The sequence below is a fragment of the Vigna radiata genome, unplaced genomic scaffold, assembly GCF_000741045.1.
Source record: "Vigna radiata var. radiata cultivar VC1973A unplaced genomic scaffold, Vradiata_ver6 scaffold_161, whole genome shotgun sequence".
Lineage (NCBI taxonomy): Eukaryota > Viridiplantae > Streptophyta > Magnoliopsida > Fabales > Fabaceae > Vigna > Vigna radiata.
This window is the reverse complement of record NW_014542362.1, coordinates 380,350-395,661: the sequence shown is the minus strand read 5'-3', so window position 1 is coordinate 395,661 and position 15,312 is coordinate 380,350. Positions and strand designations below refer to the sequence as shown.

General features: G+C 30.5%; 1 protein-coding gene across 1 annotated transcript; it reads left to right on the top strand.

The window, feature by feature from the left end:
* Positions 1-18: 18 nt before the first annotated feature.
* Positions 19-863, top strand: LOC106779770. Its single transcript, XM_022776709.1, has 2 exons — positions 19-639; positions 808-863. Exons 1-2 carry the CDS (start codon positions 433-435, stop codon positions 847-849), a joined length of 249 nt encoding a protein of 82 aa, XP_022632430.1. The 5' UTR covers positions 19-432; the 3' UTR covers positions 850-863.
* The last annotated feature ends 14,449 nt before the right edge of the window (positions 864-15,312 follow it).

Below are 15,312 nucleotides of genomic sequence, written 5' to 3'. Positions count from 1 at the left end.
TGCTAATGCTATTATCTGCACTACCTTTTGATTTGTTGTCAGGGAGTTTATGGGGATAACGGGTCTCTAGTTTATCACCATGGGTATGGATATGCTCCCTATGGCCCCTATTCGCCAGCAGGGTCTCCAGTTCCAACCATGGGTAATGATGGTCAGTTGTACGGGCCTCAACATTATTAGTATCCTCCCTATTTTCAACCGTTAACACCAACAAGTGCGCCATTCACACCTACTCCTGCTGTCCTTCCTCAGGGTGAGGTTTCGACCTCAGTTGCTGCTGATCAAAAGACTCTCCCTGTTGAAGCAGCCAATGGAAATTCTAATGGTGTAGCAAACGGTGGCAATGCTAAAGGTAATAATTCTGTTGCTCCTGTTAAACAGGCCAATCAGAATTCATCTTATAGTTCCAAAGCTTCAAATGAAAGGGTTGCTATGCCAGGTCGTGGTCCAACTTCAGGTTATCAGGATCCAAGATTTGGTTTTGATGGAGTTCGATCATCAATCCCATGGCTAGACGCCCCACTATATTCAGATGGGCAGCCAAGGCCTGTGAGTAGCACAGCTATCACTCCCTCAATATCAGTTGGCAACAACACTGCTTCAAGGAACCAGACTTTTCGTCCAAATTCTCAATTTATGGTATGGACAATATTTTGAAGTTTTTATTAGTTTGTCATATGCGATGGATTTCAAGCCTAATGACTCTTTTTTTTGTAGTCCAATGATTCAACTTGAATTTATTGTGATGAATTGTTGTCTACCTAGACTGCAATTATGGTTACTTATACCCAAGTTGTGTTTTGACAGGGCTTCAACATCCGAGACCAATGCCTGCCATGGCCATGCTGATATTTTGTAATCACCATTATATCAATCATTATATTACTCATTGACCCATTATATCTATTTTAAAAGGAGACACAATTTGATTAAAATTGTATTTGAACTCTGTTATGTATTTTATATTGCTGGTTTTAATTTGCAACTAAACTGTTACGAATAAAACGTTTATGTGATTGTATGTTTTACGTTCCTTAATGCACGAATTATACTGATTTATCTACATTACTCTTCATGCTTAAAGATTTTTGAAGCAATAGTTGAGTGAGTGATGGTGTTTTCCTTTCCTTTTCCATTTTGTTAGTTTTAGTTTATGATCGGTTTTTCACTGTAGTTTTGGCCTAAATTTGGAGGTTGAGAGTGGCATTAGTACGCTAAACATTTTCATTCGTCTAGTTAGTCAAAATTGTAGTTGGTCATTATTATCTATCATATTGATTTTACTAAATATAGAAAGGAATCACCATTGTCTGATTTTACAGTGACAAACAACAAAGTTGTCGCCATGCCCTCTGTTGTCAGAGTACCAGAGTGTTACGTTCCGCATGTAGCTACTCCGAGAGTACCCGTAACTGAAGATTCTGGAGACTTCAGTGTGGCATCTGATTCTTCAGTAACTACAGGATCTGATACTGATGAAAATAAAGTAAATATTAGAGTCAGTTCAATTCCTCCACCTCGTGCTGTCATTTCTATTCCTGGTAAATTTTCATGCTTTTCATCGGATTTTGTTAGCTAAATTTGTTTGTGTACCAGATGCCTTTCGCAATTTGAATATCGGATTTTTTTTTTTTTTTTTGAATCTTAAATTGACAATGTGATCATAAAAACTATTATGATTTATAATATGCATACCAATATCTCGGGTTTCTTTTCATTGGCCACTAAAGCTGAGTGAAGTACTTGTTTGTAGATATCCTATTAGAAGAAATGAGAGTAATTTTTCTTCTTAATTATCCGTTAAAATTTCTTCCAAAAGGATGCAATACACATGTCAAAATGGGGTTTTTAGATGAAAGCCCAAATCTACTTTTATGTACTTCAAAGGGAACTGAAACTCATAACTCAGCCTTGCATGCAAAGAAACCTTGGACTACTTAAGAATTTTTTAGGGAAACTGAATTTGTGAGTGACCTTTAGACCTTCAAGGAATACAGAGCAGTTTTTATGTTAAATAGGAAGTTGTTTTTGCAGTGTGACCTATGTAAAAGGTGTCGGTGTAATTTTGTAAATTCTGTATTAATGGGTGCAACCGTCAACAACCATCCTGCGTAACTTAGTTTGCCTACTTTGTGTTCCCTTTCACACTCTACTTCAATTTTCCCTATAATCAATAATTCTAATAAACCATGGTGCAACCTTCTGTCCAAGCACAATCTTACCAAAATGTCAAAACTATCCCATTCTCTTTCTTACTATAAAACGTTTTTCCAATCAATAATTGTAGTTTAAATTGCTGTATTTTCAAATATTATAGTATCGGATTGTGTTCAAATGAGTTATATATCATCGGATAAGCATGCCAGAGAGTAGATTATACTATATTTTTTTCTAAAGGCTATTTGAAGAGGGAAGCGTTACACACAATTTCATTTAAGAGAAACTCAAGGATGTTGCAAAAACAAAAACGTAGTATTTGGATACGGTGAGAGTTTGAGCGGAGACACCAACTTGGGGTGAAATGAAACCAGGCGAAGCCTCACTTCACTTACAACAGGGTGCCAGGAATCGATTATTTTTCTTATGCTATTTATAAGTTCGTCGTTTCTCGATGCAATTATACCGCTCTTTTTTGGGACACTAATTTTCCAAAGCCATTTCTTCCTCCAATTCCTTGTTTTCTTCCTTCACCCCCTCATATAATTCCCAAACTACTCCATATTAAAAATATAATAAAAATCCTTGCATCTTTTTTGTTTTCAATTTTTTCATATTAAACTTAAGGTACAGAGTTTAGGATTCTGAAAAAAAAAATATTTGAACTTAGAAATATTTTTTAAAACACTTAATCTGAAATATATTTTTAACACATTATAGACTGGTTATTTCAAATGTTATTTCCAAATTTAGAAATACTTGGTACTAGATAATGGGTTGAGGTCAATTATATTTTTAATACAAAATTCTAAATTTCAAAGTGTCTAATAATATAAGTTTTCACTCTGGTACTCTTTTTATATATCGTGGGAGGCTACAAAAGATATTTATTATGATGTTTAATTAATATATAATTATTCAATTATTAAAATTAATTTTCAATCGTACAATAAATGTTTTCTTACTTTAAATCTATATTTATAAGTTTTAAAATAAACTTTTCATTAATATCGGTCTACCCATATTTTAAGAGTTGATAAATATTACTTTTAACCATACTTAATTTGTAAATCTAATCAACATTAAGGAAATTATCCCTTGATCAATGATTTTCCATCAATGATTATCCCATATTCGAAATCTACTTCTGAATGTGCGAAAGTTGAGTGAATTTAAATATCCAGTCAATACACTTTTTAAAATATTTAATCTAGAATATAAAAATATTTTTTAAATTAGATGCTTTGAAAGTATATATTTTCGAATTCAAAAATATCTTTCAAAACATTCCATTAAGTAAAAAATATATTTCTAAATAAATGTTTTAGGATGTATTTTCAAATTTAAGAGTACTTTTCAAAATATCTAATTCGAAATATAAAAATAATTTTCTGATTGAGAGTTAGTTCTGAAAGACATTTCTAGATTTGAAAATGCGTTCCAAATATTTATTTCATAATGTTAACAATAATATCCACGAACAAAATTTATTCATAATTACAAAAGTTTGTTGATAAATCAAATTTATCAATAGATTATTAACAATAATGAATAAAATGTTCGCTAATAAATTTTGTAGATGAATAAAAAAAAATTATTAGTAGTTACTGATAACAAGAAATTCTTTTGGAATTATTCGTTCATAATTATCAACAAAAAAAAGTTGATTGGTAATTATTTACTAGTAATTACCAATGAATTTGATCATTTGTAAAATTTGTCAGTAAATTTACATCTCGGTAGGCAAATTTGCCTACTATATTACCAAAATGGGCAAATTTTGGGTCGTGCGGAGTCAAAACGACTTTTAATAAAGAAGTCATGCTTCCCTACACGACTTCACATTGTTCATTTGACCAGTGTTGAAGTCGTGCACCCCAAAAACGACTTTAAGTCATGGTAATCGATTACGAGACACTTGTAATTGATTACCAAGCCATTTCTGACAAAAAAATAAAATAAAAAAAATGAAGTCGTATGGAAGTTAACGACTTTTCTTATTAAAGTCGTGCACCCCTCACGTTTTTACCTTTTTTTTTATTATTAATTAAAATCATTTATAATTTGTAAATAATGTTTTTAAATATATTTAAAATAATTAAAATTATATCTAATTATTAATTAATTTTAATATTATTAAATAAATAAATTTAATATTCTAATTATTTTTGTAATTAAATTCAATTATTTTATTAATAAATATATTAAATATAAACTATTTAAATTAATAAAAAACAAAATCGTAGGTGGTTGACGACTTCTTGTGTGGAAGTCGTGCACCCCACCCCCACTTTCACTTTTAATTTTTTTTATTATTTAAATTAATATATAATATTTAAATATTTAAATGTATATATAATACTTTAAATAATGTATTTAAATGTATATATTAAAGTTTTTTAATATTATAAAATAAATATATTTTATGATTTTAATTATTTTTGTAATTAAATTAAATTTTTTATAAAAGGTATTTCAATTAAATAATTTTTAACCATAACTATTGTGATTAAATAAATAAAAATGTATAAACTTATTATATTTAATTATGATAAAAAATTTTATAATAAATATTTGTTTAAGTAAATTTATTATATTAAACAAAAATAAATTTATAATGAAATAAGTTTTTCTTTTTGAATTTTTAATTATATAATTACAATAATTATAGTTATAAATTATTTAATAAAAATAATGTAATAAAAAATTTAATTTAATTACAAAAGTAATTAAAACAATAAAATTTATTTATTTTATAATATTATAAAACTTTAATTATTAATTATACATAATTTAAAGTATTATATATTTATATATATATATATATATATATATTTAAATACATTATTTAAATATTATAAATTAATTTAAATAATAAAAAAAATTTAAAAGTGAAAATGCACGACTTCCACAGAAGAAGTCGTCAACCCCACTACGATTTTAATTTTTTTTATTAATTTAAATAGTTTATATTTTATATATTTATTAATTAAATAGTTTATAATAAAAAAATGTTATTAATTAATTATAATTTCCAAAAAAAGTTATTTTATAATAATAAAAAGACTTAATATCTATTTTGGTCCCAGTTTTGGTTGGAAGTATTCGAAATGGTTTTCATTTTATTTTTTTGTTCAATGTAGTCCTTTAAGGACGTAATTTGTATTCAATTTAGTACTTTTTGTAGACGTCGTGTAAATAGTTAACGGCTCGCTGTCCAGCTGTGCAATTAGAGAGTGAAATGTCATTTATGCTCTGACGTGGGGTCCTTAAGGCGTAGTGAAGTGGAATTATTATTTTTGGAATTCTTTTTCTGATTTGAGGGTTATTCATTTCAAAATTAAATTAAGGTTTTTAAAATTAAATTAAGAGTATTATTGTCTGAAGGATTGATCATGGTATGGGAGGGAGATCTGCAAGACTAGGAAGAACACAAGTACAGGAAACCCCCAAAATCCAATTTGAAAACAAAGATTCCAACTCCTCCAAATCTCAACATCAGAAAAACCAAGAACAAAAACCCCAAAGAAAAATTCTCAAATTCAGAAACCCTAAAATCAAACCCCCAAATTACAAGATCAAAACCCTCAACCTATAGTTGCCAACCTGCAGAGAAGAAATAGAAACACAAGAACAACTCCAAATCACAAGCCAAGAATGAGCATAAAAAGCTTCAAAACCGCGATGCATCCCCCGTGAGCCCTAGCGCCACAAAAAAGGAGTTTTGTTCTTGTGCTTGTGCTCCCCTAATCTGTTTCTCATGTGAGACGAAGAGTCCCAAGATTGGGTTCAACTTATTATAAATTTAAGGCTTAATACCTATATTGGTCCCAATTTTTGTTGGGAATGTTCAAAATGGTCCCAATTTTTGGTTAATTATCTTCTTGGAGTTTAAATTAAATTCTAATTCAGAATTATCTTCTCTAAGTTTTAGTTAATCCTCTTGGAAGATTCATAGGACCCTAATCACAACTTTTTTTTTCAACTTTGGGTTGTCTTCCTTGACTACAAACCTAGTTTTGGGTTCTTCTCTTTTGTTTTGTTCTCATTTTGGTTCTCGTCACAAGGAGTGAAGACTTCCTTTCTGTTATCTTTCTTTGTTCTGGTTGGGGGTTTTTGCATGTTGGGGATGCGAGTTCAGGTTGCTAGGACGCGAACTCCTTTTTTCGCAGCTTTAGGGCTCCCCCTTTCTATGCTCATTATTGGCTCTTGATTTGGGGTTGTTATTGTGTTTCTATTTCTTCTCTGCAGGTTGGCAACTATAGGTTGAGGATTTTGATCTTGTAATTTGGGGGTTTGTTTTAGGGTTTCTGAATTTGGGAATTTTTCTTTAGGGTTTCTGTTCTTGGTTTTTCTGATGTTGCGATTGGAGGAGTTGAGGGTTTCCTCTACTTGTGTACTTCCCAATCTTGCAGATCTCCCTCCCAAACCACGATCAATCCTTCAGACAACAATACCCTTAATTTAATTTTTAAAACCTTAATCTAATTTTGAAAAGAATAACCCTAATATCAGAAAAAGAATTCCAAAAATAATAATTCCACTTCACTACGCCTTAAGGACCCCACGTCAGAGCATAAATGACATTTCACTCTCTAATTGCACAGCTGGACAGCGAACCGTTAACTATTTAAATGGGGTCTACAAAAAGGACTAAATTGAACACAAATTACGTTCTTTAGGACTACATTGAACAAAAAAATAAAATGGGGACCATTTCGAATATTCCCAACCAAAACTGGGACCAAAATAGGTATTAAGCCTAATAAAAATCCAAAAAAATAAATTATAATTAAATATAATTATTTTTAATTGTTAATTACATAATTACAATAGTTATAAATTATTTAATAAGAATTATTTTATAAAAAATTTAATTTAATTAAAAAATTATTAGAATATAAAATTTATTTATTTAATAATATTTAAAAAAATTAACTAATAATTAGATATAATTTTAATTATTTTAAATATATTTAAAAACATTATTTACAAATTATAAATTATTTTAATTAATAAAAAAATTAAAAAATAAAAAAGTAAAAACGTGAGGGGGTGCACGACTTTAATAAGAAAAGTCGTTAACCCCCATACGACTTCATTTGTTTTTATTTTTATTTTTTGTCAGAAATGGCTTGGTAATCGATTACAAGTCTATGGTAATCGATTGCCATGCCTTAAAGTCGTTTTTGGGGTGCACGACTTCAACACTGGTCAAATAAATAGTGTGAAGTCGTGCAGGGGGGACACGACTTCTTCATTAAAAGTCGTCTAAACTCCCCACGACTTCCCTATTTTCGTAATTAAAATGTTTTTTGCCTATTCTCGTAATATCTCCCTCAGTTTTGCCTACTATGGTACAAAAACCCGTGATTAAGTTTTTTTTTTCATCCTCTCTCCTCTTTTTGTATTCTTTTCTTCTTCTTCTTCCCTCTCTCACCCTCCTCCTTTGTTATTGTTTGTATCGCCGTATCTGCAACCACTAATTCGTCCTTCTCCTTCTCCACTTCTTTCTTATCTTTCTCTTTTTCCTCCTTTGCCTCCACCTTCGTTGGTGTCATCGTGACCTCCATCATTATCTTCTTGTTACATCGTCGTCGCCCCTCCTCCATCACCATTGCCTTCAACTCCTTCTCCCTTTTCTCCTCTCCTCCTATTTATTTTTCCTCTTCTCTTATTCTTATCCATCTCTACTTAATTTATAAAAGAATTTCATCAGAGTTGATGAAAATTTTGGCGCTCATTTTATTAACGAATCTATTGATAAGTTGTCTAAAAAATTGGATTAAGTAATATTTTAATCCTTATATTAAAGGCAAATATTCAATTTTTTTTACTCAATTAAATTTTAAATTTGTATAAAATAGCATAATGTTGGCCCTTGTGTTAAATTGAAATTAATGTTTATTTGGTGGTGTTATATGGTAATATCTTGAATTTTTTATTTTAAAGTTTTTTCATCCTTCAACTACTCCCTCTTTCTCTCTACCCTTCTCTTCCATCTCCTTCCTCCTCCTTCTCCTTACACCACCCCTCCATCTCCTTCCTTTTCCTCCTTCACACACCACAAACCCAACTTCTATATCTTTTGTTTTTTTTGATTTTTTTCTTCACTCTAATGTTCCTAACTTAAATCAATTCTTTCTAGGTAAGTTCTTGTTTATCATTATCACTCAAATCTTCCAATTTTTTTTTTTAAATTTCCAATATTAGCAAGGGATTCAAATGTTCCTTAAGAGAATTCATTGATGATTTTGCATGAATGGTTACCATTAAATATGTTTATTTTTAATATAAAAAATGTTGCTTATACTCTATTTTATAATAGAAAGCTTGATCATTTATTTTTTTTATTTCATAATTTTAAACATGTCAATATTAACACTAACCATACGTAAATGTAACTCTTTATTCAAACAACTATTTAGAATTTCTAGAGTTTATATGATTTATTGTAAAACTTGTTAAACTTGATTAATAACTCTTTGTTGTTCAAAATTAATAGTTTCTTTATGTAATTTTTTAATTGTTTCAAAGTCATATAAATTAAATTAATTAAATTCATATTTTCTCATTTGATGTCACAATATATATCTTTTTGCCAATTTAACGAAAAAGAGAGAGAAAATGGACAAACAAAAATGTAATCTATTAAAAGCTATTATTGAATGTGTTTCTTATTTTTTTTTTGTCTCAACTAAAATTTCATTTTATTTTAAATAATTTAATATAGTATCTTTTATTAAATTGATGTTAACACTTTTAAAAGGTGATCATGTTAATGTCTTGATTTTATTTTTAGTTTTTTTTTTTGTTCTCCAAATGCATTACTATTTTTCTCTCTGTTATGAGAAAAGAAAGGATGAAAACTGTGTATCTTATTTCATAATAAGAAGAGAGTACAATTGATATATATAGTTGTTTAGAGCAATATAAAAATGGAATATAAGTATAAAAGAAGAATATAAATATTAACATAAATGTCCAGATATGAACGGAAAATAAATTAAATCCAATATCCCCCTCAAGGTGCAGCATATATATCCTTAATGCTTAGCTTGAATAACAAAGATTGAAATTGTGTTGGATGCAAAGCTTTAGTATGGATGTCTGCAAGTTGGGATGAAGTAGAAATAGGAAGGAGCTTAATTACACCAGCTTGAACTTTATCCCTTTTGAGATGACAATCAATTTCAATGTGTTTTGTCCTCTCATGCATGGCTGGATTCTATGCAATTTGTATAGCAGATTGATTGTAACAAAACAGAGGAACTGGTTGTGGTAGAGGTTGTTTCAAATCATGGAGCAAATACAAAAGCCATTGAATTTCACATGTTGTGGAAGCTAAGGCTCTATATTATGCTTTAGTTGATGATCTAGATATAGTACCTTGCTTCTTAGATTTCCAGCTGATTAAGGATGCACCATAGAACACATTAAAACCAGTCACAGACCTTCTATCAGGACAAGCAGCCCAATCAGAATAACTAAAAGCCTTGAAAGAATGTTTTGTGTTAAAGGGAAAGAATAATCCTTGTCCTGGATTATTCTTGATATATCTCAGGATCTTTATTGTTGCTACATAGTGATCTTCGAAAGGATTGGAAAGAAATTGACTGAGAGTACTAACAGCAAAACATAAATCTGGTCTTCTGATACCAGTGTTCGAAGTTCCACATCGACTAGAGATAAGGTCAATTTATAATATATAAGTGGGGTGCAGACCTCACCTTACAAGCCGATTTTATGAGGTTGAGTTAGGCCTAAAACTCACTCCTAACATGGTATCAGAAGAAAATTAATTCTTGATCACATTCTTCTTCTAATATTTCTCAGGCGTAGTCACATTCCTCAACTTTGGGACTTTCTCAAGAGCAAATTCAAGGTCTATTGACACTTCTTCCTCAATCTAATCTCGTAGTCACACATTCTACCGAAGGTCTATTGGCACTTTTTCCTGATCATATATCCAGTTCTTTGTCTCATTTTATTTCTTATCATAGAATCCCACCAATTGCAATTTTCCTACCCAACAAGAACTCTTCATTTGCTCATTTTTCTGGCACACTTTCTCTTGGCCCACACCTTACCTTACATAATGTCTTGTTTGTTCCTAATTTTTCAGTCAATCTTATTTCGGTCACATAGTCAACTAAATCTCTATCTTGTAAAATTATCATTTCTGAATTTTCATGTGAAATACAGGACAAGTCAACCCTACAGATGATTAGGAAAGTTGAAGAAAGAGATGTTTTGTATGTCATGATAGTTCCTGCATCCACACCCCTTGCTTCACCAACTGCTATTTCTCCTGAGAATTTTATTGCTTGTTCTACAATAAAACCTGACTCTACAGATATTTGACACTCTAGACTAGGGCATCCTTCTTCTCCTTGTGATAATTGTCACTATTCTAAGCAAAGAAAATTGTCTTTTCAATTAAGTACTACTGTTTCAAAAGCTCCTTTTGATTTAATTCATGTTGATATTTGGGGGCCATATTGTACTTCTTCTGTTGATGGTTTCAAATATTTCTTAACTATAGTGGATGATATGTCTAGATTCACATGGATTAAATTGATGGCAAGTAAGTNTGATACAAGATCACAACTTATTGGCTTTGTTTCTTATATCAAAACTCATTTTGGCATTGATGTAAAAGCTGTTAGATAAGATAATGGTAATGAGTTTGCAATGACAATTTTTTTATAGACAAAAAGGGATACAACATCAATTATCTTGTGTTGAAACACCTCAACAAAATGGAGTTGTTGAGAGAAAACATCAACACATTCTCAATGTTGTTAGATCTTTAAAGTTTCAATCCCATTTGCCCATAATTTTCTGGTCTTTTGCTGTTAGTTATGCTGTGCAACTCATTAATATTTTACCTTCCAAAGTTTTGGCATATTTTTCTCCATCTCGGCTGTTACACAATGTTAAACCTGACATTACTTACTTNCGAGTTTTTGGCTCACTTTGTTATGCTTCAACTCTTCAAACTCTGATACCATGTTATGAAAAAAGAAATGATGAAAATTGTGTATCTTATTTCATAATAAGAAGAGAGTACAATTGATATATATAGCTCTTTAAAATAATATAAAAATAGAATATAAGTATAAAAACAAAATATAAATATATGAACATAAATGTCCAGATATGAACGAAAATAAATTAAATCCAATACTCTCTCCATCTCTTTCCTCTGCCTCTTCCACATCCTACTTGTCACCACCTCAATCTTCATCAACATTATTGCCAAAGCCTTTGTATTCATCAAATCAAACACCTTTGAGTCAGTCATAGCATGCCTTCTAAAGGTTTTCAACATTGTAATAATCCTTGCAATATTGCGAGAAATTGTGAACTAAGACGATTGATTGAACCACAAATTGCAGTTATAGAAACTCCAAGACCTTTTAAGTTGGAATCAAAATCACGATCGAACAATTTGACATAGGACAATAATATTTTAACAACCCTTTTTGACAACTTTTTTGGCAACGGGACACGTGTCATCATTTCATTGATCTGTTTGAATTTATTTTAAAAAAGTATTTGAAACAAACCAATCATAAACTGTCACGCATGCGTTGTCAAAAGGTTGTCAAAAAAAGAGTTGTTAAAAAGACTTTTTCCTTTTACATAACCTTGCTCACCTTAAAGGAAGATCGTACACCTAACCATCAAGTAGCAAATTGAATAAAAAAAAGGTATGGCACTCCTATTCCTAGTTAAAGGTTTTAGTGAAAGACAATGAATTAAACTCCCTAAAAACGAGAAATATCACTAAAAAATGGAAAAGTGCAAAACTTTGGATTGGGAAAATATATAAACAATAGTGGAAAGGATGGTGATAAGAAATGATACGTCTGAAGAAGGAACACAAAAAATACTTAAAAAAAAATCAGTATCAAATCAAGATACTGATGTGGTGATCTTCCAAACAATATCGATATTGAGGTAAAAAGCCGGATGCCTCTTTTGATAACAGGAGTTAGCGTTTTGTTTATAAACAAACATGTTATAAATAGTTTCTATTTCCCAAAATTAGAGAATAACAAAATATTACAAAGATAATAATAGAAAGATTACACAATTTGTCCATTTATATAATTTTCAAAATTTTTGCCTGGTTACCTAATAAGAATGAAATTTACCTACTTGGCCATACATTTTTACAGTGAATGTGATTCATTAATTGACGACATTGCTACCCACAGTGAAGGAGCTTGCTCTTTAAAACGGACTTTTTTATTATTAGTATTAATTTAACATTTCATCTAAACTAATTACATGGATTAAATTTTTTTGGCTTAAATCCTTAATTGGTTTCCATGTTAAAAGAGAATTTTTAGTTTAGTATCCGCTTTTAAAAGTGTATACATTGGGTCCCCATATTTTACAATTTGTGTCAACTTAGTCTCTTTGAACCATCAATTTGGCTTGAAAATTGCAAGTGGACAAGTCATTTTGAGTTGCAACATGTTTTTTTAACTGTTTGAACGTTTGGACACCTTCCAATTGTTATCACAAACTTGTTTGAAGTGTCATTGACTAAATTGACACAAATTGCAAAACATAAGAACCAATGTATATACTTTTAAAAGCGGGTACTAAACTGAAAATTCCAATTAATTAAAGATTTAAGCCAATTTTTTTATAGTAATCACTCACATTTTAATTGAATGACAATTTTAACCCATAATATTGCACAATCATTTTAGTTTATCAAATTCGCATTTCAACATTTTCATTCGGATTATATTTTCATCGATTAAAACATATACTTTAACAAATAAGTCACATTTTACTTTAACTCAATTTCAAACAATTATATCTTATTTTAAATTAATAAAAATACTGATTTTTTTTCCATCTATCTACCTGTATGAGAAAAGAGACGTAGGACAGAAACATGGTTGAAATTATCCGAAGTAATAAGTCCGTGAATTTAAATCTATTCAATTAAAAACAGACTTAAAAAATGTATGGTAGCAGTTTTGTAAATAAAAGTAATTCTGTTATTTTTTTAACAGACTTAAATTATAATTTTTATATCTGTTATTTTTCTATCAAACTTAAATTAGTATTTCTACATCTATTAATTTTCTAATAGACTTAAAATTGGGTTATTTTTACATCTTTTGTTTTTTTAACCGACTTAATCTATCTGACTTATTTTCTTTCCCTCAACATTTTTCAGTTTCCTCTAATATTTTACACTCACCAAATTTCCCCCCAAAACCAAAACCCTAAAACTTCATCCCAAATAAAGAATCGTAAACACCAGATTCGAACGGTCCCCACAATGGAGGAAGCCCTTGAAATCCCAAGCGTCAAGGAAGCGAAGGAGAGAGGATGGTTGGCGTGGAGCGACTCCCCCGAGGTTATCGCAGGGCATGCTTCAGGCGCTCGACTCCGTCGCCGTTCGAGCTGGCGATCACTTCAAGCTCCAATTCAATGTGTTCGCTTCCGTCGAAGAATGGTGGAGGCACAAAAAGCAAGGATCTAGAAAGCTTAAGAGTGTGACAAAGAAAGGATGCAAGCTAGAAAGCGTTTCGGTTTGAGTACGAAACATGTGAAGTTACGGGATTTGGTGGATGTGTGTTTCTGGAGAAGACAAACTAAGCTTCAGGTATGGAGAGCTAGTTTGTTTTATTTTGTTTAGATGCAATTATCTGTGAAGTTGGTGGTTATCTGTGAAATTGGTGTTTGTTGTTTGGTTCTTGTTTCATTTTTTTAGGTTGTTTTGGAACTATGCTTTGTTTGAGTTCAAATAAAAGAAAAAGGTGATAAGGAAAAATGGGTTTAAACGTCTGAACGTGGTTGAGTTGTGTTTCTGCAGTAGGTTGTGTTTCTGAGGAAAAAACTTCCCATTATGTTGTTTTTATTACGAATTCGAAGCATGCCTTTTCTCGGTGACATACAATTGTGTTTATTGTCTTGTTCATTATTATGTTTGGTCATTGGCGTATTCATAGTTGAACCGAAAATGGTATCGTAAATCGTATTTTATACTTTCGCAAAAGTCAAGCTAATATAGGGGTAAGCTAGAGTGTCTGAATGGTGTGAGCTGTTTAATGAAATTGGTAATTTACTGTGATGAGGTTTAAATGCATCTATGTGGGCTAAAAAGAATGTTTGTGTTGAATGAAGTTACTGAGATTGTTTGTAGACTAGTTTAGTGCGTAATCAATGTCTGACAAAACATTTTGCTTGCACAAATTAGGAATTTGCGATATAAACAAAGATTAGATCTCTTGAGTGTTATGTGCTGCAACATGAATTTTGGATGCATGATAATTTGTAAGATATAATTTACTGTGAAATAACTTAACTGGTTGTTCATAAACATAGAAATCTATATGGCTATATGAGTTAGGAATGGTGGCTGCTAGTTGTCTGGTCATGAATGTTGTGTGTGCTATAATATGATATAAAGAGTTAAACCTTGAGTCTGTAATGAATTAGCTTATGGGGATATATGTTTAAGGGGGATTTGGACTCTGAATGAAAAAGGGTAGCTAGGGGTTGGCCGAGTAATATAACTAGATATATATTGTTGATCTATGTTTTGAATGAATCGAAAAGCTTCTTTGTCAAATATAAGATGTGATACACGTTCTCTAAGCTATTATGATGTTATAAAGGGGTTCTTTTCTCACGGTATTCATTAAGTGATGGGGGAATAACCGTTGCAATTCCTTACATATCAATTTTCTCCATAAGGTCATATTTTCTTGCATCAAATGGGCCATACCACTTGGTTTCACTCATTGCTTTTGATAAACCATCTTACGTGCATTAAGAATATAACCGAATAGATGCTAGATTAATTAACAAGAATCTGAACTACCAATTCCATTAAGAGATTAAGTGAACAAGAGATTAGTCTAGCATGTTTTTACTAGGCCTGCTTTGTTCTCACTCTTAGTAAATACAATCCATATTATACTGTAGGAGGCCCCAAGAAATGTCTGAATGAATTTTTTTAAAATTACTTTAAGAAGAGAGTAAGTTTAACATTGCTTAAACTAAGTTAAACTGTTAACTATTTTACAAAATAATAAATCTGCAGTTGAATGAGTTTTATTGATGCTACAATAATGTTGTTGGTACATGGATATATATATATATATATATATATAT